Source organism: Triturus cristatus, chromosome 4_1, assembly GCF_964204655.1.
Source record: "Triturus cristatus chromosome 4_1, aTriCri1.1, whole genome shotgun sequence".
Taxonomy (NCBI): Eukaryota; Metazoa; Chordata; class Amphibia; order Caudata; family Salamandridae; genus Triturus; species Triturus cristatus.
The window spans coordinates 590,780,360-590,807,210 of NC_140585.1; the positions used below are offsets into that span (position 1 = coordinate 590,780,360).

Here is a 26,851-nt window from a genome sequence, read left to right on the forward strand (position 1 = left end):
GCTCATTTCCAAGGGTACACACTACTCCCTATTGGTTAAGGAGTAGGCCAGAAAAAACACCACCCAGAGGCTAGTGCCAGGTATCAATAACCCACCACCGAGTTCCCTGTTCACAAACATACTTGAGCTGTGAAAGACAGGAGGACTTCACCTGCTGTTGTGACCTGCAAGGAGAGCCCTAAGGACTGGACCTGCTCCACTTGTACCCAGAACCGAGAAGACAACTCAAGGATCAGTTGGCTGACCTTCTGCTAAGCTACAGGGACAGAAATGCTGCAAAAAGCCTACTTTCCTGAAGGCGCCCAGCTGACCAGTTTCAACTAGACCCTTCTCGGGACCTGGAACCCTTGGCATGTACTCCTCATGGCTAACCCTAAAACTCAGGATTTAGAAACGTTTGCGGATTTTTGCCCCGAGAGCCGACAGAAGACCGAGACCGACTTGTCAAGCCGATTCCGCAAAGGGTGCATCATCGGTGGGCCTCACTTTACAGCAAAAAAGAGACAAAGGGCCTAATTAATATTGCGGTGGGTAGCCTGTTCTCCGTCAAGGGGGGCAGATTAATTTACTCTGTTCCTCTGACGGAGGTGCCACCTGCCATATTTAAATAGTCTATAGTTTGTTGCAGGCCTCGGTCAAAAATAAAATTCTAAAGTGGGATTTTCTTTATAAAAATAAAAAGGAATTTTTCCCTTGCCTGGAGATCCTCTTCTATGGTGAGGGGAGCATTTAGCAGTTTTCACTGCCCCTTAGCATCAGGGTTTACCTGGCGGTGAAAGGCAGTGAAAACCAAACTAATTGCACATATCTAAATCAGGTGGTCAGAATTAGATGTCTGCCTCCAACAGCCCCTTACTCCATAGTGCTGTTGGAGGGGTTTAATCAAGGCAGAGACAGAGTAGTCACCTCCATGATCAAACCTAAGTTCCCACCGCATATAAAATTGGTGGAAATAAATAATGGTGGTATAGCTACTCTGTCGCGGTTACGATGGAGTATCTGTAACACCATGGTAGAAATTGGCTTCTAACTCTGAAGATCTGACAGTGACACTGAACAGCATCTGATCGACATAGCTCCCTGTGCACTAACTCCAAACTTTTCCTGCTCAGAACTTTTCCAGTCTTCTTCGAAGGCCTCAACAAGACCTCGTCCTTCGTCAACCTGTTGTCGCCGACCCCATCTTCAGATGCAGCCTGCAGCCCTGCCCTCCTGAAGACTCTACCTTCTAAGAAAGTCAGAAGGTAACTCTTTCATCAGAACCAACCTGGTCTTCGGATCCTATCAATACTCCATTGCAGTCGGCTTGAAACCTACTTTTGTCTCGATTTACCGTGACTAGCTGCTCACAGTTGCCACTTTGCTCTTTTTGGTGCTATTTTTTACTTAAACTCTAAAAATACATATCTCCGGTTCCCCTTAATGGATTTTTGTCATTTTGGTGCAATTTGTTCATTACAATATACTCTATTTTTATAAATTAGAGTGGGATTTTAATTTTGTTAGACTTTTTTTAAACTGGTTTGGCACTTCTAATTGCTTTACACATCTTCTTAAGTTAAGCCTGTCTGCTCTGTGCCAAAGTCACCAGGGGTTTAACTCGCATTTAAATTAATGAAGCCTTTACAGGACCTAACAAGAATCGCGCCATCATTACTTGTGGTGGACTATCACCCATGCCAACTAATAATCCACTTTCTTACATTAATGCTATTAAATGGCACTCTAATCCAAGGAGTTCTCATTTTTTAAACCTACTCATTATAATACATCAGCACATTAATAGTATTCTACAAACCCTGCAATAGCACTGTTGGTTACAAATGTAGAGAAAATTTTATCACATTGCGCCAAAAAAAAAAATGGAACACTGTAAGACATTTACATAAAATAGTTGCCATTTTTCATCAAATGGATGAAGCCAAATGCATGTATTTTGTATTAGGTTAAAGAAAAATAGTACAATATTAGTGAAATGGACACAAGAGGTACATGTTTATTTATTTGCAGTGAATCAACAAATACCACAATGAAGGAACATAAAAATTCTCTTTTATTGAAAGCATCAACTTTTATTCAACTGCTTACTGATCTTCTAGACACACTTCAACTTAGGATACTGGATTATTCGTTTTTTCGGATACCTTTCCTTTCTGTGAATGATGCAATTTTGTCCCAAACATTTTATCAGAAAAATAACATCTTTGAGGAACAGTTTATAACTAACATAATGGGAAATTAAGTTTATCATTCAAGTAACTAGTCCATCAATTGAAACTTCAATTGAGATACCCTCGGCAATGCGCAGACCCACACTTGCAAGCAGTCCTAATTCTCCTTCTGGCTGGACTAATATCTATCAAGTCTGAACTTAGTTCACCAGAACCTACACAATGGAAAACAAATTTGAAGAAAAAAAAAAGAATGTTTACTTGAATGCATTTAAGTGAAACATCTACACATACAAATGACAGTATATTAACTTGTAAAAACACAAACAATATGGTAATGTTTGGAAATTAATTTGTGTTGTGACTGTACAATCCCATTAGGAAGCAAAATTAAGGCAAGGTAACTGCAAAGTAAAACATCAAACCACTTTTAACTGTCAGATTTCAGCACCAAAATGCCCTTCAAGGTGCACGTGTACTTTATAATTACACATTAGCAATAATTTTAAGAACGAGGAAATAAGAACACTGATCCTGAGCTAGTTCTGTTGGACATACAATTTTAAGTAAATATTGTAATTTTTAATACGTTTTGATTGTTCTGATGTGCAGAAAATTAGGCAAAATTTTACCCACTGTTGCTCATGCCAATTTTCTTACTCGACATACAAGGCATAGTATGTGCAAGACTGATCTTGACATATCAGCAGGCTTGGACGGAGGAAAATATATTTATTCCACAATGTGATCAGGAGTATATAGACCATGAAGAACAAATTCTTTGTGGTTATTCAGTTCTCACAGAATTATCACTTAATAGTACTAACAAATGCATGTATAACTTTACCTTGTCTTTAGCCATGAATTTGGAGGGAGGTTTTGAAACAATCTATTACCGTATTAAGACATTTGGCTCACAGCTTTTCTATGATGCAGCAGTTTTGGGGCATGACGAACAAATTTATGAAGCAACATTTTTTTAGATAATGTATTTTATGTTTTTGATAGAACTGTTACAAATTTCCAAATTATATTTCCATTGAGGTAACCAAATTCGAAAATTCCATTTCCCAATCAGACAGACCTCCACATTCAAATCAATGGAGTTAACTGCGGCCCCGTTACGTAAAAGCAATGCTTAGCCACAATTCCAATAAAACCTCTGAAATATGCTTATGCAACCCCCCCCCCCCCCCCAATAAGTCAGATTCACTACATTCTTTAGTCCAGTCCTACTTTTAATCCAAGTTTCCAAATGTTGGTTCAATGCTAATTTAACACCATAGCATAGTACATGGAAATGAATAGTATGATCATATAAATCACTACAAAGACACAAAAAATATAGATGAACGCATATTTTTTTAAGGCACTGAGTAAACATCTGGTAATCAAGGGTCAAGATTTACTTCACAGAGTCTTCACCAAGGAACTTTACCACTTGCATGATTCACTTTCAATTGCATTATTTTATCAAAATTAGTAATGCATTTTTAAGTTGGTATGATTTTTTTGATGTAATACGGTTGTTTAAAAAAACATGCATTAGAAACAGAAACCCTTATTGAATGATGCCATTTAGAACAAACAATAAAATATATTGCTATTACTTTACCCTTTATACATTTTTGATGAATCTCACATTTCAAATGGAAAGCCTAACTGAACTTTGCCATTTGGAACAAATAAAATACAGAGTTCCTTATCTCTTCATAAACCGTTGAAGCCCTTCCTACCTCATTATCAAAATACATCTCAAATATTCAAATGAACACCGGAATTATGAACTTGTTTCAAATCAATCAATCAATCAATCAGGGTGTTTATAAAGCACGCTACTCACCCTCGAGGGTCTCAAGGCGCTAGTGGGAAGGGGGGAGCAGCTCCGGTTTCAGTCGAACAGCCAGGTCTTGATGTTCTGCCTGAAGAAGTGGAGGGTGAGGGAGCGTCTGATGTCGACTGAGAGCTCGTTCCAGGCTTTAGCCACTATGTAGGAGTAAACCCTTCCACCTGCTCTTGTTTGGCAGATGCGGGGGTCTCAGCGAGTGCAAGGTCGGCAGAGCGGAGGTTCCTCTTGGGTATGTGGAAGGGGACTCTCTCGTTGAGGTATTTGGGTCCGATGTTGTGGAGGGATTTGTAGGTGTGGGTGAGCAGTTTGAAGGTTAGTCTCTTCTCGATGGGGAGCCAGTGGAGGTCTCGCAGGTGTTGGGTCATGTGTTTAGACTAAAATAACTAAATGTCAGTTTTAGGCTTAGAGCCACATGTTCCATTAACAAAATATCTTCCCTGCAACATCTGTGTAAAATGTTCTCCAGGAACTGAAAAGGATAACATTTGTTCCTAAAGCATTACATGCTGCAAAATTACGGGTATCCTAAAAATTACATATATTGCTTCTAAAAAAAACGTCTTCAAATACCTGCTATCAATTCAGTAAATGGTTTTTTTTAATGGATACTACCTGCAAATACCTCACCAGTAGAACAAATCTGAGGCATCAGACTGGATCCGAAAACTTCAAAGCAATAAGGTGGCCAGTAAAGAGACTTCGTTGGCGTCGAAAGTGAGGTTGGGCGCGCCACTGAGGCTATAAAGCTCCCACATCAACATCAGTTCCCTTTTTTTCGTACCTTCAACGCAGACCCGGAGCTTCACTCAGAGAAATGTTCCTCACCAAATTTAACATAAAAGCAGTACCAAAATGTCACCCTCCAAAAGGTCTGGGTTTAAACCCTGCAGGGATTGTCTGGGGCAAATGTCCATTACAGATCCTAATGAGGTCTGTGTAGTGCTTGGGGGTCTGACTACGACTAAAAGGGTTGCTCCTCGTGCCTAGGTATGCGTCCCAAGGCCACCAAGGAGCGGGAGGCCAGGATATTCATGGCCCGAGAGTAGGATGAACCCATATTCCGGAAACTTTACCGGCACCATTGCTACTCACCCTCTTTGTCTTCAACCAAGAAAAATAGGAAATATAGGAGAAAGGAAAAGAAGCATTCAGAAGTTAAGCCTCCTTGTCGCTCTCCATCTCCCAGAGGACCTTCATCCTCTGAACTGGAGCTTGTTGACTTGACACCATTGGATCCTCCACAAAGACCTGCTCCTACTGTGGGCCCGGCCCCAGACAGGCCCCCATACCCCGACCCTTTCGATCATACCTTGAGCACCAGCTCCAGTTTATCCCATAATCCAGGCTCCAGTATTTGACCCGGCAGCGTTCCTGAAAACTAATTATGCCATCTTGACCTTCGGGTACGACTGTCCCACTACGTCTGCCACTTCATGTCATTTCAGATGACACCCTTTGGCGCCGCACTGTCAGAACCGGCTCTACATTGCTTTGACCTGCAGCTCCATTTCTAGGCACTGCAGGCGTTGAGATGGACAGTGCCTCCACCACCTACAGATTCAGACGTGACTTCTTCAGTGCCGCAGTCCGACATCAAGCCTCAGATTCACTCTCAGCGGGAGGCCCAGAGGCTGCTTGGACAGGAGGCTTATTGAGAACGCCTACATGAAGTTTTTGGGACAGGTTCTGACCCAGTGGAGCATTTCACCGGTGGTGAACTGGATAAGGAAACCCTTGATTTTCAGTGCCGGCCTTCAGCCAGCGGGCTAGAAACATCACCTGAGGTGGCTATGGACTTCCACACTGGACCACCGGTGCCAGAGGTCGTGCCTCATGTTAAAAGCCACAGAGGTGTTGAACTTGCAATTGTAAACGATGAAGATGATTAACAAGGTTTTCACGGAGGTTACCCTGTTTTCATTGACCACTTCAGAACCCGTTCTTCCATTCAAGGAGGCTTTACTAGAACCTGTATATCGGCATGGGCGAAGCCTTCCTCTCCTCTAGCGGTTAATCATCTCATAGCCCACCATTATTGCTCTGCACCTGGTAATCCAGCCTTTCTTTACACGCATCCTTCCCCAGAGTGTTTGGTTATTCAGGCCTCCTATTCAGGGACTCAATTGGACAGTGCTTTCCCTACAGCCTTCTCTGACACGGAGGCGAAATGGTCAGAAGCCTGGTTAAAGAAGGCCTGTTCTGTGGGGAGTATGGCCTTGCACTCACGCAATTTCAACTGCCTCCTTGCCTGCTACAACCACGCCTCGAGGGACATGACCCAGATGATCCTTATGCATATTCCAGCTGATATGAAGGAGCACTTTCAGGAGCTGGAAGCAGATGGGCAAAATGCCTCCCACCATAATATTAAGATTGGATTGGACATCGTAGACTCAGTTGCCAGGGCTATGGGTACCTCCATGACAGTGCGTTGCCATGCTTGGCTCAGGCAAAAACAACAGTTGATGGACAGAATGCAGAACAATGTCATACATTCACCCCAGTACAGAGATCTGGGCCTAAATCCATAGTTTTTTTCCTCACCATGCCATTCCAGTTTGAACCCAGCCATATGCAAATCAGTCTTGACCCTGTGCCTCATGGGAACAGTCCAGCCCGAACTGCCAAGTCAGGTCCTCCCTGGACTGGAGACAAGCATCCTAGGACCGGTTTCGGGGTTTCACTCCTCTTCAGCCAGGATAGCTTGATTCCAGTGGCATGGAGATCCCGGGACCCACGTCTGGGCATACCCGTCCCACTCGGGGTGACAAATGCAAAACAACAGTTGATGGACAGAATACAGAACAATGTCATACATTCACCCCAGTACAGAGATCTTGGCCTAAATCCATCGTTTTTTTCCTCACCATGCCATTCCAGTTTGAACCCAGCCATATGCAAATAAGTCTTGACCCTGTGCCTCATGGGAACAGTCCAGCCCGAACTGCCAAGCCAGTTCCTCCCTGGACTGGAGACAAGCATCCTAGGACCGGTTTCGGGGTTTCACCCCTCTTCAGCCAGGATAGCTTGATTCCAGTGGCATGGAGAGCACGGGACCCACGTCTGGGCATACCCGTCCCACTCGGGGTGACAAATGCAAAAACAACAGTTGATGGACAGAATGCAGAACAATGTCATACATTCACCCCAGTACAGAGATCTTGGCCTAAATCCATCGTTTTTTTACTCACCATGCCATTCCAGTTTGAACCCAGCCATATGCAAATCAGTCTTGACCCTGTGCCTCATGGGAACAGTCCAGCCCGAACTGCCAAGCCAGGTCCTCCCTGGACTGGAGACAAGCATCCTAGGACCGGTTTCGGGGTTTCACCCCTCTTCAGCCAGGATAGCTTGATTCCAGTAGAAAAACTTAGAGGGACCCTGAATCAAAAAGTAGGAGGGGAGTGAAATCAGGGAGTAATCAGCATCAAAAAACAGTAGTACAGTCCCCCCACTAGTATGATATAAATAGGCTATAAGTCCATAAATATAAATGTGTCCACAGTCCGAAACAGAAGTAAATTTTATGAAAAAATTATTTATCTTTCATTTTTCATTTATTTATAAAAACAATAGCACAGATAGTAGAATCATATTCATTCATTACATATAAAAAGCTAGACATTCTGAATACCATCGAATAATGAAGAGAGACATGATTAAATGCCTAACAGTAGAGATTCATACAATACAGTACATACATCGACTTTATACATATACAAAGACAAATGAAAACACAGCACAATGTACTATATAAGGTACAAAAGGTCAGACAGAAAAGGCGCCTTTTCTGTCTGACCTAAATAATTTTTTCATTAAATTAACTTCTGTTTCGGACTGTGGACACATTTATATTTATGGACTTATAGCCTATTTATATCATACTAGTGGGGGGACTGTACTACTGTTTATTGTAGCTTGATTCCAGTGGCATGGAGAGCACGGGACCCACGTTCAGGGAAGACATGGCTTGGCAGTTAGGGCTGGACTGTTCCCATGAGGCACAGGGTCAAGACTGATTTGCATATGGCCATGTCTGGTGAGCAAAACGACGATGGATTAAACCCAGATCTGGGGGTGAATGTTTTGCCAATGTGCAACATTCCGTCCATCATCTTGTGTGTTATGCTTGGCTCAGGGCATCTAATATCTCATGCGATGGGCAGGCTAACCTGAGGTAGTTCTCCTTCGACGATGTGTGCTTGTTCTGAGATAGCCTGGAAAGCAACGGCAAATTATTTGGCCTTCAGCTTCCGCCTCTGGCCAAGTACTTAATCTATTTGCAGCTTTTACGGTTCTGGAAAAAGCTCCTCTTTTCACTCCTGGCAGTAAACACCGGCACTGCAGCAGCAAAATCCAATCGTCTGGCAGTACAGATGCCATGGTAGAGGTAAATGCAGTGGATCCACCTTGCAATCCTCCTCCTTTTCCCCCCGCACCACAGTGAAAAAGTGCCTAGTTTGCTTTGCCAAACCCACAAGGAGCCTGTGGGAGGGCAGGTGCTACATTGTATTCCAGCCTGGAAGGCCAATATTGAGACCAGTGCATCAATGTTAATCTGCCCAAATCTTGTCTCAAAGGCTGGTAAAAAATAAAGGAAAATGCCGATGTACGGGGGCGCTTTATGGTCTCGGTGGCGCTGCTTGATGTCACTTCAGCGCAGACTGAATCCGGCACCCTTAACCGGTGACCTTGTTGCTTTGAAGTTTCTGAATCCAGTCCGACACCTGGGGTTTTATTCTACAAGTGAGGAAACTGAAGGTAGATATCCACCAGAAAGATCGTTACCAAAGGTAAGTAACTTTTTCATCAGACAGTCTATGAAACTGTACATACAATAATAAGAGAGGGAAAATACATTATGTCATCATATCACAGTGCATTAAACCTAAATGAGAACCAAGTCTAACAAACATAAATAACAACCCAACCTCAAAGCAGCATCTACGAAGCACATGTTTACTAATCATTAGCTGACTTGAAAGTGAAAGTATCATACTTAAATAGAAGATGCAGATATAAGTGTGTAAATATTATCATAGTGTGACAGACCTGGACTCCTTGGAGAAGTTGGAGTGGTACCTATACTTAAAGAAGGCACTATTCCTTAAAAGGATGCAAAACCATCTCCAACTGAGATGGATCATAGGGGTCTCCTCCTTACCATGACTGATGGTTCATGTCAGAGTGGGCTTTAGTCAAGAAGCTCTTAGAGGGAACAACAACATTCTGTTTATCTGTTCTAGTGCTTTTTTAATCTAACTGAATCCAATACATTTTATAGGGAGAACACAAATTGTTAAAAGTACATTCTACAAAAACTGTTGAAATTACAGAGTAGTAGACAATATTAATTTATGAACGTCTCCCTTCAGTACGATTACAACAAATGGCTTGGATAATGAGGTTGCAAGATCACCCTTACTATCCTTTCACTATCATTCTGCTCATAAGCACAAGTCAAAAGAGGGTTAAAATGGCCCGCAAGCTCAAATGTGAAATTATGAATCTATTTTCAAACCATTAAGTTTCAAGGAGAATTTAGATTTTTGACTACCAAAATCTAGTATTTTCATATTTACCATATAATGGTTCGGTCTACAGTACTACCCAACAACCTCTAATTTATGTTGCAAACCGTTTAGCGTTACATCGAAAATTACTAACTTGCCTGTGTACAACAAACTGGGAATTTTCATTGTAGAAGAAAAAGAATGAGGAACCCACAATACAGTAGGAAGGTCTTCTAAATAAAGGTCAGACCATAAAATAGCCGGGACACAATGTTGTTTTGTTTTAATCCATTAGGCACCTCTACTTGCCTCGTAAGAAGACTAGGGGACTCAGCATCCATCCAAGCAAAATTACCAATATCCAGCATCTATAGGGGAGAGAGCTTCCAAGGCACAAATGTTCCAGTACTCTAGTCTGCACCAAATTCTCCCAAACCACTAGGACTAAATTGCATGGAAGAAACAATAAAAGAGCGTCCCATTAGGCTCCATCAACTTTTATGCAACAGCCCAGAAAATAAAAGTGATCGCCCCCAACCTCCTTGTTCTACAGGGATCATATTAATATCAGTCACCCATTCGGAAAGGGAGGACAGAAAGTGCTTGGCATAAACTTTAGCAACAACATCAATTAGCCCAATTAAGCAATAGAGAGGTTAGCTGATTCACTCAGAATGGTTTTTACAGTTTGTCCTTTCCAAGATTATGGTGGTGGACCATAAATGGTAATCCAGTGACAGTGAACTGCCTAGTCAAAGTTGCTCCTAATTAGTACATCTGGAAAATTTTCATGGCTGACAGTCTGATTTAATTTCAAAATAGATATTTTTCTCACATTATTGGTATTGAGATACTCAATAAAATTTTGGTCCACCACAAAATCCTTGACTGTAAATGTAGCTTTAACATACCCATAAACGGTTGCACGGTGAAGGACCCATTCATCCTAGGACTCCTGAAGAACCCACATTTTCACATCCCTATAATTAATCACACATTTGTACCCAAATATTTGGGTAATACTCAAAATTCTTCCCTCTTAATACATCTATATATTCCCTTTTCAAAAGCAAGAAAAAAAGATTGTCTAAATTATCACTTTCTAACAGCTCCACTTTACGCAATATACTTCATAGTTTAAAAAGATCTTTATGAAAGCAAACCTTATGAAATTTGATGTTGGAAGCCTTGATTAAATCATATAATGGCCAGTTATTACTACCAATCAAAAAAGTGGATGGAGGAAGAAGAGATGGTTCATTCAACTTCCATGAGGTACTTGTTATCTATCAGAAAGAGGGGGAATGAACCACATAGGTCTCAATACCAGAGGCTCAGAACTTTTTGTCTTGGAGACATCTCCGTTTAGTGTGGGCCAGTGGATAGCATCAGCATCGGGTCTTATCACTTGAGTGTCCCGTTCTACAAGCGACAACAAAATCTCCTACCAGGAGGGAGATGGTCTAGATGTTGACAGTGGTGAGTGAAATACATTTATCTCCTATCCTACAGGTGAATGTGTATTGGAGGAAAAGATTAGGATAGGGATAAGTCTAAAAACAAAGCGGTGTTTGGTGGATGAGTCACTGGTCTACAACACCTAGCGGTTGGGTCGACATGTTTCAGCATGGAACAGCACCTATGGGTTTATGGCCTTTGTCAGGACCAAAGAAATATAAATGGATGCCTTATACTTCAGGGCTTCAAGGATAGTGTGTTATTAGAGAGTGGAACAAAAGGGGGTGGTGATGGACGGAGCATCAGAACCAATCAAACACTCACACCCAGTCAACAGATCTGGGTTTGATCCATCACCGTTCTTTAGCCCACTCTGCCACCCCAGTTCAGACATGGCCATATGCAAATCAGTCTGACCCTGTGCCTCATGGGAACAGTCCAGCCCGAACTGCCAAGCCATGCCTTCCCTGGAAACAAGCTTCCTAGGACCGGTTTCTGGCATTTCAGCCGTCTTCAGCCAGGCTTGCTTGAATCCAGTGGCAAAGTGAGCAAGGGACTCACGTCTGAGCATACCCTGCCAACTTATGGCGAACAAAGCGGTACAAAAGGGGGTGGTGATGGACGGAGCATCAGAACCAATCAAACACTCACACCCAGTCAACAGATCTGGGTTTGATCCATCACCGTTCTTTAGCCCACTCTGCCACCCCAGTTCAGACATGGCCATATGCAAATCAGTCGGACCCTGTGCCTCATGGGAACAGTCCAGCCCGAACTGCCAAGCCATGCCTTCCCTGGACCGGAAACAAGCTTCCTAGGACCGGTTTCTGGCATTTCAGCCGTCTTCAGCCAGGCTTGCTTGAATCCAGTGGCAAAGTGAGCAAGGGACTCACGTCTGAGCATACCCTGCCAACTTATGGCGAACAAAGCGGTACAAAAGGGGGTGGTGATGGACGGAGCATCAGAACCAATCAAACACTCACACCCAGTCAACAGATCTGGGTTTGATCCATCACCGTTCTTTAGCCCACTCTGCCACCCCAGTTCAGACATGGCCATATGCAAATCAGTCTGACCCTGTGCCTCATGGGAACAGTCCAGCCCGAAGTGGAAGCACTCACCCATCTTAGTCAGTGAGCACACTTTGCTCCAAATGGAACATGGCTATAGGTACAGTCTTTAAGGCCTAGAATTTAAATATGTATTTCATTTGCATCATGGTGTGGAGAAATGTAGCACAGGGATTTAAGCTTGGCTTTAAACCGTCCTGCACAGTGTTGCTGCATGCATCTTTCCAACTGTGCTCACTGAAGAAGATGGGTGAGTGCTTCCACTCACTAATAACACACTATCCGGGAAACTCAAGTGACAAGACCAGATGATTAGGCTATCCACCAAACCACACTAAGCATTGATTACATACACTGCAGTCCGTGAACGTGTGGTTGAGGGTCTACGAGACAAAAGGTTCTGACATTCTGGTATTGAGACTTATGTGGTTCCTTCCCCTCCCCTTTCTGATAGATAACCAGTTATCACTACCATCAATTTTATTAACAATAACATCACTGCTAATCATAAAAGGAAATATAGGTACATATATAGAATCTATAGGTCACTAAGGTAGACCATATCCAAGCCAGCCAAGTACATCCCCATTAATCGAAGAAACCATAGCCCAAGTGCTACTAATAGAAAGAAAGTGTGTTATGTGGCTTGCATATAGCTTCCGTTTTAGTTTTCGTGTAAACGTACTTGTCCAATGGTGCTTTGTGCATGTTTTTCTATTGCAGAATGGCCCTTGTACACATTATCTGATAGGCATTGTTGCCCGGTAGTTGCACACTTAGTTCCAGGGTCGTACAAAATCAGAACACGAGGCATTTTTTATGTTCTGTGCACACAAAGAGACAACTCTTCTGCTTCAGTCTAATTAGTATACTGTCCTGCACCTTTAACACAGTTTGATTAGCTTGCTGTTTTATTGGAAACACCGCGCCTGTGCTGAAGTCAGGGAGAGGTTCGCTTCTGCTGAAGTCATCACGGAACGCTACTGAGATGCAGACGAGCGGTCTTTGATCTCCATCCTGAGAAAGAAGTTAGCTGTACCCTGCGGATGCACTGATCCTGGCTTTCTGAAATACACTATCAAGGTATGGGGGTTAGACAATTCTAACAGACCATGCAGGTGGGTACTCCCAATATGCTCTCTTTAGCATAGAGTAGTGATTCATCCTGGGGGTCAACAAGGCCAACAAGGCCTAATCAGGGAGTCTACAACCGTGTTACAAAATTAAAGAATACAATTCATACATTAAAATTGAGAAAAGATACAAATAACGCCAAATTGAAAATGTGAAAACCCTTTCTATATGTGATTGTGAATTAAAAAAAATACTTTAATATTTATGCATTTGTTTGTTGTATGCGTGTTCTTTTATTTGTGTGTATCGTTTTGAGTCTCAAATTATAGAAACTGCGTACGCCGGAGGTCCACAGCTATTAATAATGACTCAGTGGGGTTCCCTCGATCCCAGGAGTGATTCAGTGGAGGTCCATAAAAGTCAAAAGGTTAAGAACCACTGTCATAGAGGCTAGAAATAGATAGGAGTAACATTAGCAACATTATGAACAATTACCATGATTGAATTGTTTGTATTTTTCACTATCCTAATAATGCTCATTGCAATAACATGTCTCATCTTCCTAAAAATCACAGTTCATGTTTTATTTGCAAAGATTAGAGCTTTTCATTAAATGTTGGAAAATACAACAAGGTATTTTTCCTTTGTAACATTTAGGGACATGAGTGACAATCAAAAGGGTTAGATCTGTTTCCACAATTAACTTGGGAATCTGAGTCTCATGTTCTAGGTTACTGACATCATCGGTATATCTGGAGGTTTAGGAGTCTGGATGCAGTACGGTGAGCTAGCCAAATAGGCCAATATACCCTAATTATATAAGAAGACCCAGTCCCCAAATGTTGTAGGTATAGTACCTATTTAATGAGTCTCCTGAGTATTTTGTGTGTGCTCAAAGCACCTTTATTACCTCTACACAGAGACATCCGTGGCGATAAACAATTTATCCTCCTTCAGCTTAATAGAAGCGCCTATTTTATGTCTGTAGGTTAATCATGCTTGAATATTTAAAAGGACTGCCCTCTAAAGTATTTTCCTTTTTTTGAATTCCATTCAGTAAACATGGCCCTTGCAGTGGTTATTCTTGTAAATTGCAGACAAGCAGTAACTGCACACTCAACTAGACATGAGCTCCCCAATACTGGTGGAGAAGTTGCCTTCGTGATTGAGGAGCAAAAAGCATACAGATGAGGTTTTCTATTACTGGGTAGACTTTCCTGCAGTCAATGCCAATTCACAAATATTTCACACCCCAACACACAATACAAAATGGCAGACTGGGTCCTCTCAGTAATGATGGGGTGACCTGGTTAGCCTTAGCAGGCTGACCAGCAAAGTCGGGCCAGCGTCGTCTAGCTACCCAGCACGACCGATGTCTGAGTGCCATCTGAAGGTACACCTGCTCTGGTCGGTCATTTCGGCCTTTGCACCAAGTCTTGAGGCCCAAGTACCCACCGGAGCTGCAAGGCACCAACACCCAGGGCACCGGTCCCCTTACTGCAAAAACCTACAAAGCCGAGTCCAGGCAGACTCCAACTCCACAGCCAGCTAGCACCCAATGAGCTAAATTGAAAGCTTTAATTCTGGCACTACAGAATACGGATCCTGAATTCCCCACATGGATTGTGTACAATTCCAATTTCTGTGTGCAGGCACTTAGTGATAATGCAGGCTTATCCTAATCCATAACAATTACAACAGAGTAACATGTTTCCTCTTTTAAACCAGTTAGTTGGACTATATCAACGTCTAATACAGTATGTTCTCCATACAATCACTGCCCCAGCAAGGGCTCCTCAAGCTGGACAGGCTCAATTGGCTATGCCTACTAGGAGTCCTATAAAACTATTAATGCCATCGAGGGTAAAACATTCTGTTTTGGATTGCGCAAAAAACAAATTGGCTTGAGGCAGTGTTTCCCCATACAGAAACCCAAGGTAAAATCAGAATTCCTACTATGTGTCTTCCACTTTGTTGAGGAGTGTAATATGTAGGGTACAGTTGTTTTTGCAGCTATTTATACCATTACTCATGGTACTCCGTACATCACTGTTTTACATGAAGTCCTAAAACAGATTCAGGCTGAACATGGCCTGGCTCTGCCCTCGATTTGGAAATGAAACTTACTGGAAACTTTGCCATAGTATTCTCAATTATTTTAAGTAATTTTAGGGGAAGGCAGGTGCCTTGGCGATATGGCAAAGTCTTGCTACACTTCCAGTAGCAGACCAGGAACGCGAGCTCCCTAAAATTATTTCTGAAATCTATACATCTATAGGTCATGACAGTTTAGGAACTAGGCCTAATAAATCACAACTTAAAAGCAAATCTGATGAAAAAACTAACAAGCAGACACTTGTGTCTTATATAAAACGCTGGGACAAAAATAGAGCTAAAGCAAAAACCCGGAGTGGATCTCTACAACCAGAATCCACAGAAAAACTTTAAAATTTACGCCACAGAGATACACTTAAACAGCCTGATGGGCATCCGTATTCTGATACAGTTCCTTCTCGTTCTTTTCAGGATACTGCAGACAGATGGTCAGAGAGAGGTACGAAGCAAGCACACGCAGGAGTTGTATGTAAAAGGAACTCACACCACTCTTCGGATGTCACCAAATATAAGGAAGAGACACTTCCACTACAAAAAGCAAAAAGAAAAAAAAAAAGTGGCCTGAATTTCCACTAAATGTTATGCTATGTTATAAGGCATTTGTAGAGCGCGCATACAGCAAAAAGGTTTCTTGGTGCTCAGGTAAACAGAGGCAACATCTAGCAGGAAGTTAGCGATATGCTTGTCTGAACAGCCAGGTTTTCAGGAGTTTCCTGAAGCTCATATAGTTGGCTACAGATCTATTATCAGGAGGTAAGGACAGGTGGGAAAACTTAGAAAGAATAGGAGACGAGCCCCCCTCTGCCAACCCCACCCCTAAGATGCTGGAGGCGAGGTGAAGCACATTTTCAGTGTCCACCATCTTGAAGATGTTGGGACTTCTCCAACCAGGGCTAGGGCTATGTCCCCCACCCACAGAAGGAGGGCATAATAGAGGGTGGGAACGTCCCAGGTAAGGGGCCCATTGGCCACTACCTTTCACTCCCTGGTAAAGGCCCCTAAATTCAGTATTTAGGTTGTATCTCCAGACCCTGAACTTAGAGTTCACGGACACAAGAAGACAAATTAAGAACCGCTGTTGTCCCGAGAACTAAAAACCTTGTGGTGGACTTTGGGCGCAAACGCCTGCCTGCTGCCATAGAATTCAATTGCCATCCTTCAGCTCGTCTTGCCATTCTGTGGCCTCCTTAAACCCCGGAGGGTCACCACCACTTTTTAAATTGCCAAAGAACTCCCTCGAGATAGAGGTACTATCTTCCTGAAGCAGCAGGTCTCGAAAACAGCAAAGTCAGGCCAGCGTCGTCTAGCTACCCAGCACGACCGATGTCTGAGTGCAATCGGAAGGTACACCTGCTCTGGTCGGTCATTTCGGCCTCTGCACCAAGTCTTGAGGCCCAAGTACCCACCGGAGCTGCAAGGCACCAACACCCAGGGCACCGGACCCCTTGCTGCAAAAACCTACAAAGCAGAGTCCAGGCAGACTCCAACTCCACAGCCAGCTAGCACCCGATGAGCTAAATTGAAAGCTTTAATGCTGGCACTACAGAATACGGATCCTGAATTCCCCACATGGATTGTGTACAATTCCAATTTCTGTGTGCAGGCACTTAGTGATAATTTCCCTTACTGGCATTTGAACGGATTTACTGATTTTAACCCCTTCGGTGCTCATGACGGAACGGTTCCGTCATGAGCCACGGTTGAGCTGTGCTCATGACGGAACCGTTCCGTCATGACCACGCCCGCGCAAGATTCCGTCAGCACAGCGGCGGAATCTGTGCAGCATGGAAGGGGTTAAAGGAAAGACTATCAAGCATAAATTGCTTTGGAGCAAGGTGGCAATACTTAAAAGTGTTCTGCAATGGACTAATGTTACTTATACATTCAGTCATCAACTTGTAATACACGTTGCAGGGAATTCTTTGGCTGATGAAGCTGCGAAGGTGGTATTTCACAGTTTTAGTAGCTGTGAGCACACGTTCAAAAAACGAGGATTGATGTTTACATCATGGCTGCAGTGACTGCTTCGGCTAGCAGCAAGCCCTTACCTAAAGGTTATACATCAAAATACTCCTATCTAATGAGTCTTCAAAATATCCCTGTTGCGCGCATTTCTGACCCAACATGGACTGTAGGTTAGAGTTAATAATAGCATCTCATGAGGGACTAGCTTCTGCCGATGCTGGTGTGGCAGCTACAGTTCCTTTAGTACAGAACTGCTTCTACTGGTAGCACAGTCTTAACAAACAGACTAAAAATCATATCCTTAGTTGTGACATTTGTCTGCAAATTAAAACGTTCACTGCTGCACACCCACCGCAGACACCTCTTAAGTTCCAACAAACCCTTACATTGTGTCTATTTGGATAATTGTGGCCCACTCCATTCGGATGGTGCTTTTATATTTATCTTAGTGGCTGTTGATTCCTGTTCTCTATTTCTTTGGGTGTGGCCACAGCAATCAACTGACACTCAAATTGCTATTAAAGATTTGCAAGTCTTTGCTGTACATATGCAGTAGCAAAATTCCACTCAGACCAGGGACCGGCTTTCACCTCTAAGGCTTACTGCGATACTATAGGCACCCTGAGTGTTGCTGTGCATTATTCCGCCAATGTAATTCTGAGGGAAATTTTATAGTGAAATGGAAATACCATAAAGCAGCCCGCAGCTAGAGTATTAGGTTCAGGTTGCAGTGAGATCTATCATCAGTATAGTGACAGGAGAGCATTAAATAATCTACCTAGAAGGTCATTGAGTGACCAGACCCCGTGTGAAATTTTATTTGGGGTCCAATTGTATGATCCAGATCTTGATAACTCTGGCACAGTAGCTGGAGATGTGCTCTTTGACATCAATAAACGTTACGCTATCTTACAGAAATGACAATACTTCCGAAATGAGCATTCCAATTTGAATTCTAAATGTTCTGCCACTGACGAAGTGAAGGAGCAACCGGCAACTTCTGGCTGGATTACTAAAATTGGGGATCTAGTCCGAGAGAAGATTGCAGAAAAAAAAAAAAAAAAAAAAAGAACATGGCCCAACCTAGCATTTACCAGTGCCTTTGCTTGTGCTTAAATTAAAAGGTACTCGAACTGTGATTTTACCATCTCGCGCTGGTTATAAGCACAGCAGATTTGTTTCAATTGAGTTGATCAATTGAAACACAGCAGGCCACAGGGGTTTCTGGATAGTTCCTTCACACCTCTGCCTACCCGGGAGAAAATCAGGTCACAAGTTTTAATCTTTCTGCACACTAGCTGGGGTTTACAGAAGTTGAACTTCCCATCGCACCAACTCATAATGATGACACAGGATGTATTTCTAATGTGAGTTTGTCGTTTTCCACTGCTGCTCCTTGCAATGACGTTTTTCTTTTACTATCAACCAGCTTTGGAGGTGCCCAACTACTCTCCTTTGCCTGCTGAGGTTCCTGTTTTTGCTCAAACTGCTTCTAGTTATTTTATTGACATTGATTTTTCTTCTGACTCTTCACATACCTCCATTTGTGGTATTTGTGCATTTTTCCTTTGGCTGACTTATCTGATTCCTCCATAGCCCTACTGTTGGATTTTAGTTAATTACTTTTTCTTTTCCTCTAGATTAGATTTATCACTGCTTCCTCTCTACTTTTGAATAGCCACTACCTTCCAGACCGTGCTTCACCAGAACTTGTAGCAGAGCATTCTTCTTCCCATAAGATCAAAGAGACTTATCCCCTATAGACATTATTGCAATTCCTGTACACAATGGTATTGCTTGGGATAAAGTCCCCTATGATATTTTGCCCAACTGAAATACTGCAAATTCCATATTTATTTTCATGTTGCTTGGGTGATTATTTCTCCCCAGGTTCCACGTCAGATGCCTGGGATGTTGGGACTGTTTCCAATATGCTATCTGAGTCAGAATCGTACGCTGTATTTTAGGATAAGGATTTGTATTCTGCACATTATGAAATGTTTTGTTACCATCATTATGCACATCGCTATCTATACAGAGCTAGTATTCCACATGCTGTTTTTAACTATACACAGTGGGAACACTGTCTGACTACCTGTGGGTAGCCCTACAACATATTTGAAAACATTCACTTAATTTTTAGGTCATGTCCCTACAGATCCTGTTTCTCATTATTTTAAACTTACACCTTTGCCTGTGGAGAAAAACGTGCTCAGGCAAACAAAATTAATTTATTCCAATTAATTTATTTCACAAGTAGCCATACAGGGTTATGAATATAGAAAGGAAAATGTTCAGCTTAAACCTGTTTGGGGTACACGACACTGGCAGGGTCTGGGCATTGATGCTTTATTTCGGACTTGTCATATTCCTCGTCAAATTATCATTTTAACCCGTTCCGTGCTCATGACGAGCTCAGCTCGTCATGAGTCACAGTGGAGCTGTGCTCATGACGAGCTGTGCTCGACATAACTGCTGCGGCCCGCACACGTGCGATTAATTCCCCGCCTGTGCGGGAGAATTAATCAGTGGGCGGGGTCGTGACGAGCTCAGCTCGTCATGAGCACAGCTCCACTGTGAGTCATGACGAGCTGAGCTCGTCACAAGCACAGTGGCGCCGCGCCCCCCCGCACCGCGGGGGGATTACCCCCGCAGGGAAGGGGTTAAGCAAAACAGTACAACAGACTACCTGTCATGGTTTAGCTAACATTAAAAATGTAAATAACCAAGCATTCCCTCTGTTGCAACATGTGATGGTTGGCAACAGTTTTTTTAATTTGACAGAACAACAGCTCGATGAGATGGTGCAGAATGGTACATACAATTCATCCCTTTTTGGTTCCAGTGGGTGGTCATTATGGCCCATTGACACTAATGGTTGCAACTCTTCCAAGGGGTTTACTGCAAGCAGGCCAGACTTCAGGAGTAATTACTACCTATAGCGTAGGAACACTATGCCAGCATCGGTTAGAATATTCCCCCTTGTCCGCAGTTAAAAATCATTTATCACTCCTTTCTGATAAAATGGTTTTTCAAGATTTTCTGCTAAGTCCGAGAAAACCTCATCTTAAACATTTTATTTAGGCCACATACAAAGAGATTTGGAAAATTTCTAAACAAGAAGCTGTCAAAAGGCTACTACAAATTGATAAGGATAATCATAAAAATGCATTCGCAGTAGCCGATAATGGAACAACTACATTGTCCACACGCATTTATTTTTTTAATGATATTGTTTCATCTGCATTTGATATTGTACAGAATGTTACGTCTATGCTTTACCATGGCCAAAGTCAATTGAGATACATTGTACAGCTAAGTTGGACACTGCAGGTTTTAAATTCAAATCGACTGCCATGGAAATATTTAAATGCAACTGACTTGTTTTTGCCTTGTAATTTGAAAATGCAGAAAACCATGGCAAAAAGGAATCTACTTGCACAATGCGTACTATAGAAAGGTTAGAAACATTGGCTTTTACTGTAGTTGAACCCCCTTCAGTCACATGGCTAATACACAGATTAATTTCTTTACCTATATATATGCTTCATTTCACCTCATGTATACAACACTTCTTATGGGTAGGTATGAAGAAATAGCCACACATTTTCTGCATGAAGCTTTGTTTTTGCCCTTTCATTTCAAATGTATGCACACCGACAAGAGCTTTTGTTAGTCTAGAGGACTGTGGAACATGTTTAGGACACGTCTACGTTTGCTGAGAGATAACACATGGTGTATGTAATGCCACAATGGCCAACATTGGGTGTTATTTGATGGGTGCTCCAGTGCCTTTGATAAAGCCTGAAGTTTTGTAATTTTCAAACGGCAGTTAGTTGATTTTAAATGATGTTGCAGGATGAAACCAGGTGTCCCTTATATTGTCACTGTTTCCAAGGTTGTGCCTTATTGTATGAATGTCTTATATCTTCCTCTGTTCTCTTGGGGAACTTACTTTGTGGTCGATAGTCCCTCTTTCACAAATAAACTTTGATAAATTGAGCAGACTGAAAGCCTAATTGTTTCAAAAAGATGTGGCAATAACTTCTGCCCGAGAAACTCTTGATATCCAAGTTGCCCGATCTTCAGCTGAAGTCTAATCACTTCTGCGCACTCAATTGCCACAGCATTTTGGTGAACTAATACACTAAAATTTTAATGCTTCAAACATCACTGGAGTGAAATACAGCAAGTAGTTTGTCTCAGCTGTGAGTGATCCACATAATTAGGTAGAACAGCTGGAATGAAGATCGGAAGCCTCCAAATTCAATGACAGAGTAAATGTGGGCATACGTCGTGGCGAGCAAAATTAGCCAGAAAGCCTCTTCAAAAAGCAAGGTCCTTGAGGGAAGAGTTCACCTACCAGGAAGGTAAATGCCAGCATGAAAGGCTTGTCTTCTATGTTGATCTTTTTATTAGTTTTAACAATAACATCACATACATGTTCCATATGATCTTTCAGATATTTGCTTAATACATCATGACAGCTATGGAGGAGAGAATCACAATTACATTATTTCAGTATCTCTCGCTCTATCATGGTGCATTTCCAGATCCACCGATGGAGAAATACTTAAATTACCACGATATGTATTCCATTTACCCCATTTCCTATCCCATTTTTTTGGACACCCTCGTGACTTGAAGACTTCTGTCTCTGCAATCATGCACTTATCAAACTCTTCAACAAAAATCCGGGGAGAAGGTGCTTCTGTTGCCCCCCAACCTCTTGCAATTTCCCGCTTAACCAGGGTGTAACCTAGTGTGGTCAGTTGTTTTTCCACCTCTGTAAGGTCAGTCGGGGCCCAGATGTTAAGGAGACCTAGGGCACTCTGGATGTGTGTTGCGGGCCCTCACCAGATTCGCCTTAACTCAGGGCATTCCCAAATCATATGATAGAAGGTTGCAGGTTGTTGGCAGCCCCCAAGAGAGCGTGTCTAGTCTAGCGCCTATCTTTGCCAAGGTGACTCTCATCATGTATGATCTATGTAGAAATCGAAGTTGTATCAGTCTGAGCTGGGTGGGGGGGGAGGGGGGGGAATTGCTGCTTCTTTGGGGGACATTAATGCCGCTTGCCAGTCCTCATCGTCAATGGGTCCCGAGTATCCCTGCCATTGCTCTCTAAGTCTGTGGAATGTCTCAGGTAGATTATTGCAGAGTTTTTTTATAGGTTAGTGAGATGGCTTTTGAATGTAGCAGCCCATCGAGTAGTCCATCATCCAACGGTGAGATCCGGTAGGGCCATGGTGAGGGCATGCCTAACTTGCAGATATCTGAATATTTCCCCTTGGGCCATGTCATGCTTCTCCCTCACCTCCTCGAATCGGAGGATTGAACCTTTTTTAATTAAATCCCAACAGTGGAAATCCCTATAATATCCCATTTATCAAAGCCAGGTTGATGACACAGGAGTCAGTGTCTCTGGGTATACCACAGGGGTGTGGCTTTTGTAATTATATTCAACTATCCCAGGCGGGAATTTGCCCAATGCGAAAGTGTTATAGTGTGTGAGGTGGCCCCAAAATATCGCCTTCTACTAGCTTTTGAGTACAGTGTCCCCAAGTATCCCGATCGTCCAGTTTGATATCTGTCCAATAGATAAGCAGGGTCTATAGGGGAGCGATATATCCAGTGATTTATTACCACTACCTGCGATGCCCAATAATAAAGCCGAAGGTCTGGGAGGGCAATTCCCCCATCATACCACCCCTCCGTCAACTTTTTCATTGCAATACGCGGAGCGCCCCCGTCCCATAGCAGCGTCCGGACTTTGCTTTCTACTCCCGAGAAGTAGGCATCTGGAACCCAATGTGGGAAATTTTGCAGGATGTAAAAAAAACGTGGAAGGGCCAACATTTTAAAAAGGGCAGCTCGGCCCACCAACGAAAGAGGTAGAGATCTCCAGTGTTTTACGTCCGCTCGCAACTGGCCAGCGTTGGTACCAGGTTACAGTCAAAAACAAGCATTGGAAATGCAATAGGTCTCGTTTTAGTTTAAGTTAAAGCGTTTTGCTTTGCTAATTAAGTATAAAGAGGAGTAGAGTAGCATCAGGCAGAAGAAAGGTGGGGGAAGAGCAGTATGAGGGAGAAGGAAGAAAGCGTGGAGGAGATTAGCGTGCTTTTGAATGAAGGAAATTGTGTAGAGCAGTATGAGGCATAATGAAGGAGAGAGGAGTAGAAGAGTAGTAGGAGGCATATGAATGGAGTGCGAGAAGTAGAAGAGTAGTGTGAGTAGCAGGAAGGTGAGATTATTCGATTAGTACTTATAGAAACAACGATGAGGGTTGCTGCTATGTGTGCACCAGAGAGTATAATCTAGTGTAATAATATCCTTACTTGCAATTAATGGTCTCCTGCTCACTCCTAGTGGCCCACCGTTAAAGCCACTTAAATAAAGAACATCAAAAGTATAATAGAAAGGAGCGGAGTAATGTTACATGTTATAAACAAATAAATGTTGTAGTACAAAATGAATTTGAGTTATTTGTTTTTATTCCTTATTCTTTATAATTATTTGTGTATTCCCTTCCTAATTGTTTCAATTATTCAAAAGTATTCCAATAAACCTATACATTGGTTTCCATCTTAACCATCACATGTAGAACTGATGCATTGATTCATTTATACCAGCAATATTCAAAATTATACACTTTGTAATAAATCAATTCAAATAAATGATGCTTAGTATATACAGTTGTACAGCTTAATGCTCAATCCAATGCTCAATATGTACAATTATACAGCCAACGCGTTTCGTCCTATCTAGGACATCATCAGGGCTGTAAAAAAAGAAAAGAAAAACATCATATCTATATACATTGTTCGATATATAAATCCTATCACGATACCTATACAAGGAAGAAATATATCCACAATATACAGAATATACCTATTTGACAGTACAAACTTGTTGATCGTAATCAAAAATATCCATGTATAGAACAGTGTTAACAGCTGCTTGCAATACTGAAAACAATACAATAGTTGCTTCATTCCTTAATTATCGAAATTATGTCCATAATCCCATCCAAGGCCTGTCACCCATTCTGTATATTTTTATTCAGGAGGATAACCCATAGTCCCCTTTATATTTCAAACATGAAAGTATAATCTTTAAATTAAATTAGTATTTCCTAATAGTCCATCCCTACTGCTTGTTTCTCACCTCAATGTTACTTGAAACAATCCTTGCAAATCTATGCTCTCTTTTCCTTCCGTACTCTCTCCAATTCTTCGTTTCCTAGCACTTGCCAATAACTTCAGTATCTCATTCCATACCTCTGTATATCAGTTAGTTAATCTAAAGACAAAAGACAAGTCAATGATACCAATCCTACATTCTTTACCATTAATGGGCTAACGCATCCTACTACCATGACGTACCTTGGAATAATATATCCCCATATATTCCACAACAGATCCGATAATCCAGCTCAATAGCTAGAAACCACCATCTTTTTTCCAGACACTTCCACATCCATTATTATTCCCGTAATTTCAGTTTGTTGATTAACCTCCTCTTAGCTAATAATTAATCTGAAAATAAAACCAAATGGCACCCAATTAGTATCGCTCTCACTGGTCCCCCAAAAATAAAGTAAACGCCCTTATTCTAAACGCATACCTTGCTTCAGCATATCCTCGTTCCACACAGCCGGTCCGATAGCCCTGCTCTGTAGCATAAGCCCGCTGAAGTCCCCTTTTAAAGGATTCAAACACCAATCATAAACTCCGATTTCAAGGCCTCATTGCCATAACACTAAAACTGTTTCCTATCTGGTCCACCTATTCAAGCCTCCAATCAAATCCCATTTTACTATCCCGAGTTTTAAACAGAGTCAGGATACCATTTCATGTGATCCTCAACCAATCCGTGTGCCCCACTTCAATGCTTAATTAACATGAAGACTCAAGCAGCTCCCTATCTGGTCCGCCTAAGTTATCTTAACTACCGTGGAGAACAGACTTGAAGAAACGGCTATTCCTATTCGTTGGTTGCCCCACCAATGTGATTATCTGTTATTCTATGTACTGAATCGGGCGTAATGCAATGATTATTTCATCCGTAAAAAACGAACATAAACATGAAGACTCAAGCAGCTCCCTATCTGGTCCGCCTAAGTTCTCTTAACTTCCGTGGAGAACAGACTTAAAGAAACGGTTATTCCTATTCGTTGGTTGCCCTACCAATGTGATTATCTTTTATTCTATGTATTGAATCGGGCATAATGCACTGATTATTACATCTGTGGAAAACGAACATAAAGAAACGGCTATTCCTATTCGCTGGTTACCTAACCAATGTGGTTTCCTATTACTCTATGTGCTAAAATCAAACGTAGTGAGATAATATTTACACCCACCGATCGTCATTTACCAACACAAACACTAATCCCTAATCTATTTAATTTGTATTCTAATCAAAGCAAAAAGCTAATATCTCTATCATACCTCTAGCGTAACACTCCGTTCACAATGTCCCGAAGGCAAAATCAATTAATAATTATGTTCCTTACTTATTCTCTTTCCACATATAAAGTATGATTTTCCCGAAACATTCATTCGCACAAAACGTGTAGGGAAAACTTGAAATATACAAAGACCATAGTACAGCGGAAGACCAGTCTTGGTACCTTCTGTTAACACTGAAGAATCACATATAACAACCCCCATTAATCACCAACACCACCGTCCATCCATTCCAGTTCCTATAAAAAAAATATCTTGTACTTAGTGTACCGATACCAATCACAGCTCCATTCACAACCCATCAAATAATGTTGCAGAGGATACCAATCATTTGACTTTATTCCAAGAAATAGTGGAGCTCAGAGTCACTATTCAAACCTAGCTCAACTGTTCTACATCTACTTATCCAACGTGCCTCTTCCTGCCTGATCTTTAATTCCCAGTTTCCTCCTCTACGTCCTAATTCTATTTTCTGTATCCCATGAAATCTTACTTCTCTTCTCAGAGGATGTGCTTCCTTGATGTGTTGAAATAGTGGTGATCTAATATCCTCATTATTGATGGAACGTTTGTGCTCTTGTATTCGCAATTTCAAATAACGCTTAGTGCTGCCTATATAGACTTTTTGGCATGTACACACTATATTATAAATGACCCCAGTACTGTTACAATTTATAAATTCCCTAATAGGGTATTTTTTGTTTGTGTTATATGTAAACTCCTTGATCTTATTGATGCCAATATTACAGACACTACAATTACCACACGTATAAAAACCTTTCGGAGGAGGTGGTAACCACATTCTATCCACCCCTCCCATTGGTTCTATACAATTTCTAGTCACCAATTCCTTAATAGTAGGACTGCGTTTAAACACAATCCCAGGTTTGTCTCCAATTACATTCATCAAACCTGTTACACCTTTCAAAAGACTCCAATTTTTTCCTAGAGCTTTAAAAATTTGATTTTGTTGGGAATTGGAGAGAGTACGGAAGGAAAAGAGAGCATAGATTTGCAAGGATTGTTTCAAGTAACATTGAGGTGAGAAACAAGCAGTAGGGATGGACTATTAGGAAATACTAATTTAATTTAAATATTATACTTTCATGTTTGAAATATAAAGGGGACTATGGGTTATCCTCCTGAATAAAAATATACTGAATGGGTG

General features: G+C 41.9%; 1 protein-coding gene across 11 annotated transcripts in view; it reads right to left on the bottom strand.

Moving 5' to 3' along the window:
• Window positions 1–2,032: 2,032 nt before the first annotated feature.
• The window catches only part of SUV39H2 (SUV39H2 histone lysine methyltransferase), a 320,818-nt gene continuing 295,999 nt past the window's right edge, over window positions 2,033–26,851 (bottom strand). For all 11 annotated transcript variants that reach the window (XM_085652920.1, XM_085652926.1, XM_085652923.1 and 8 more), the window contains one exon: window positions 2,033–2,386. In XM_085652920.1, coding sequence (XP_085509046.1) covers window positions 2,280–2,386 — 107 coding nt within the window. In that variant the 3' untranslated portion in view covers window positions 2,033–2,279. The remainder of the gene's footprint in view (window positions 2,387–26,851) is intronic.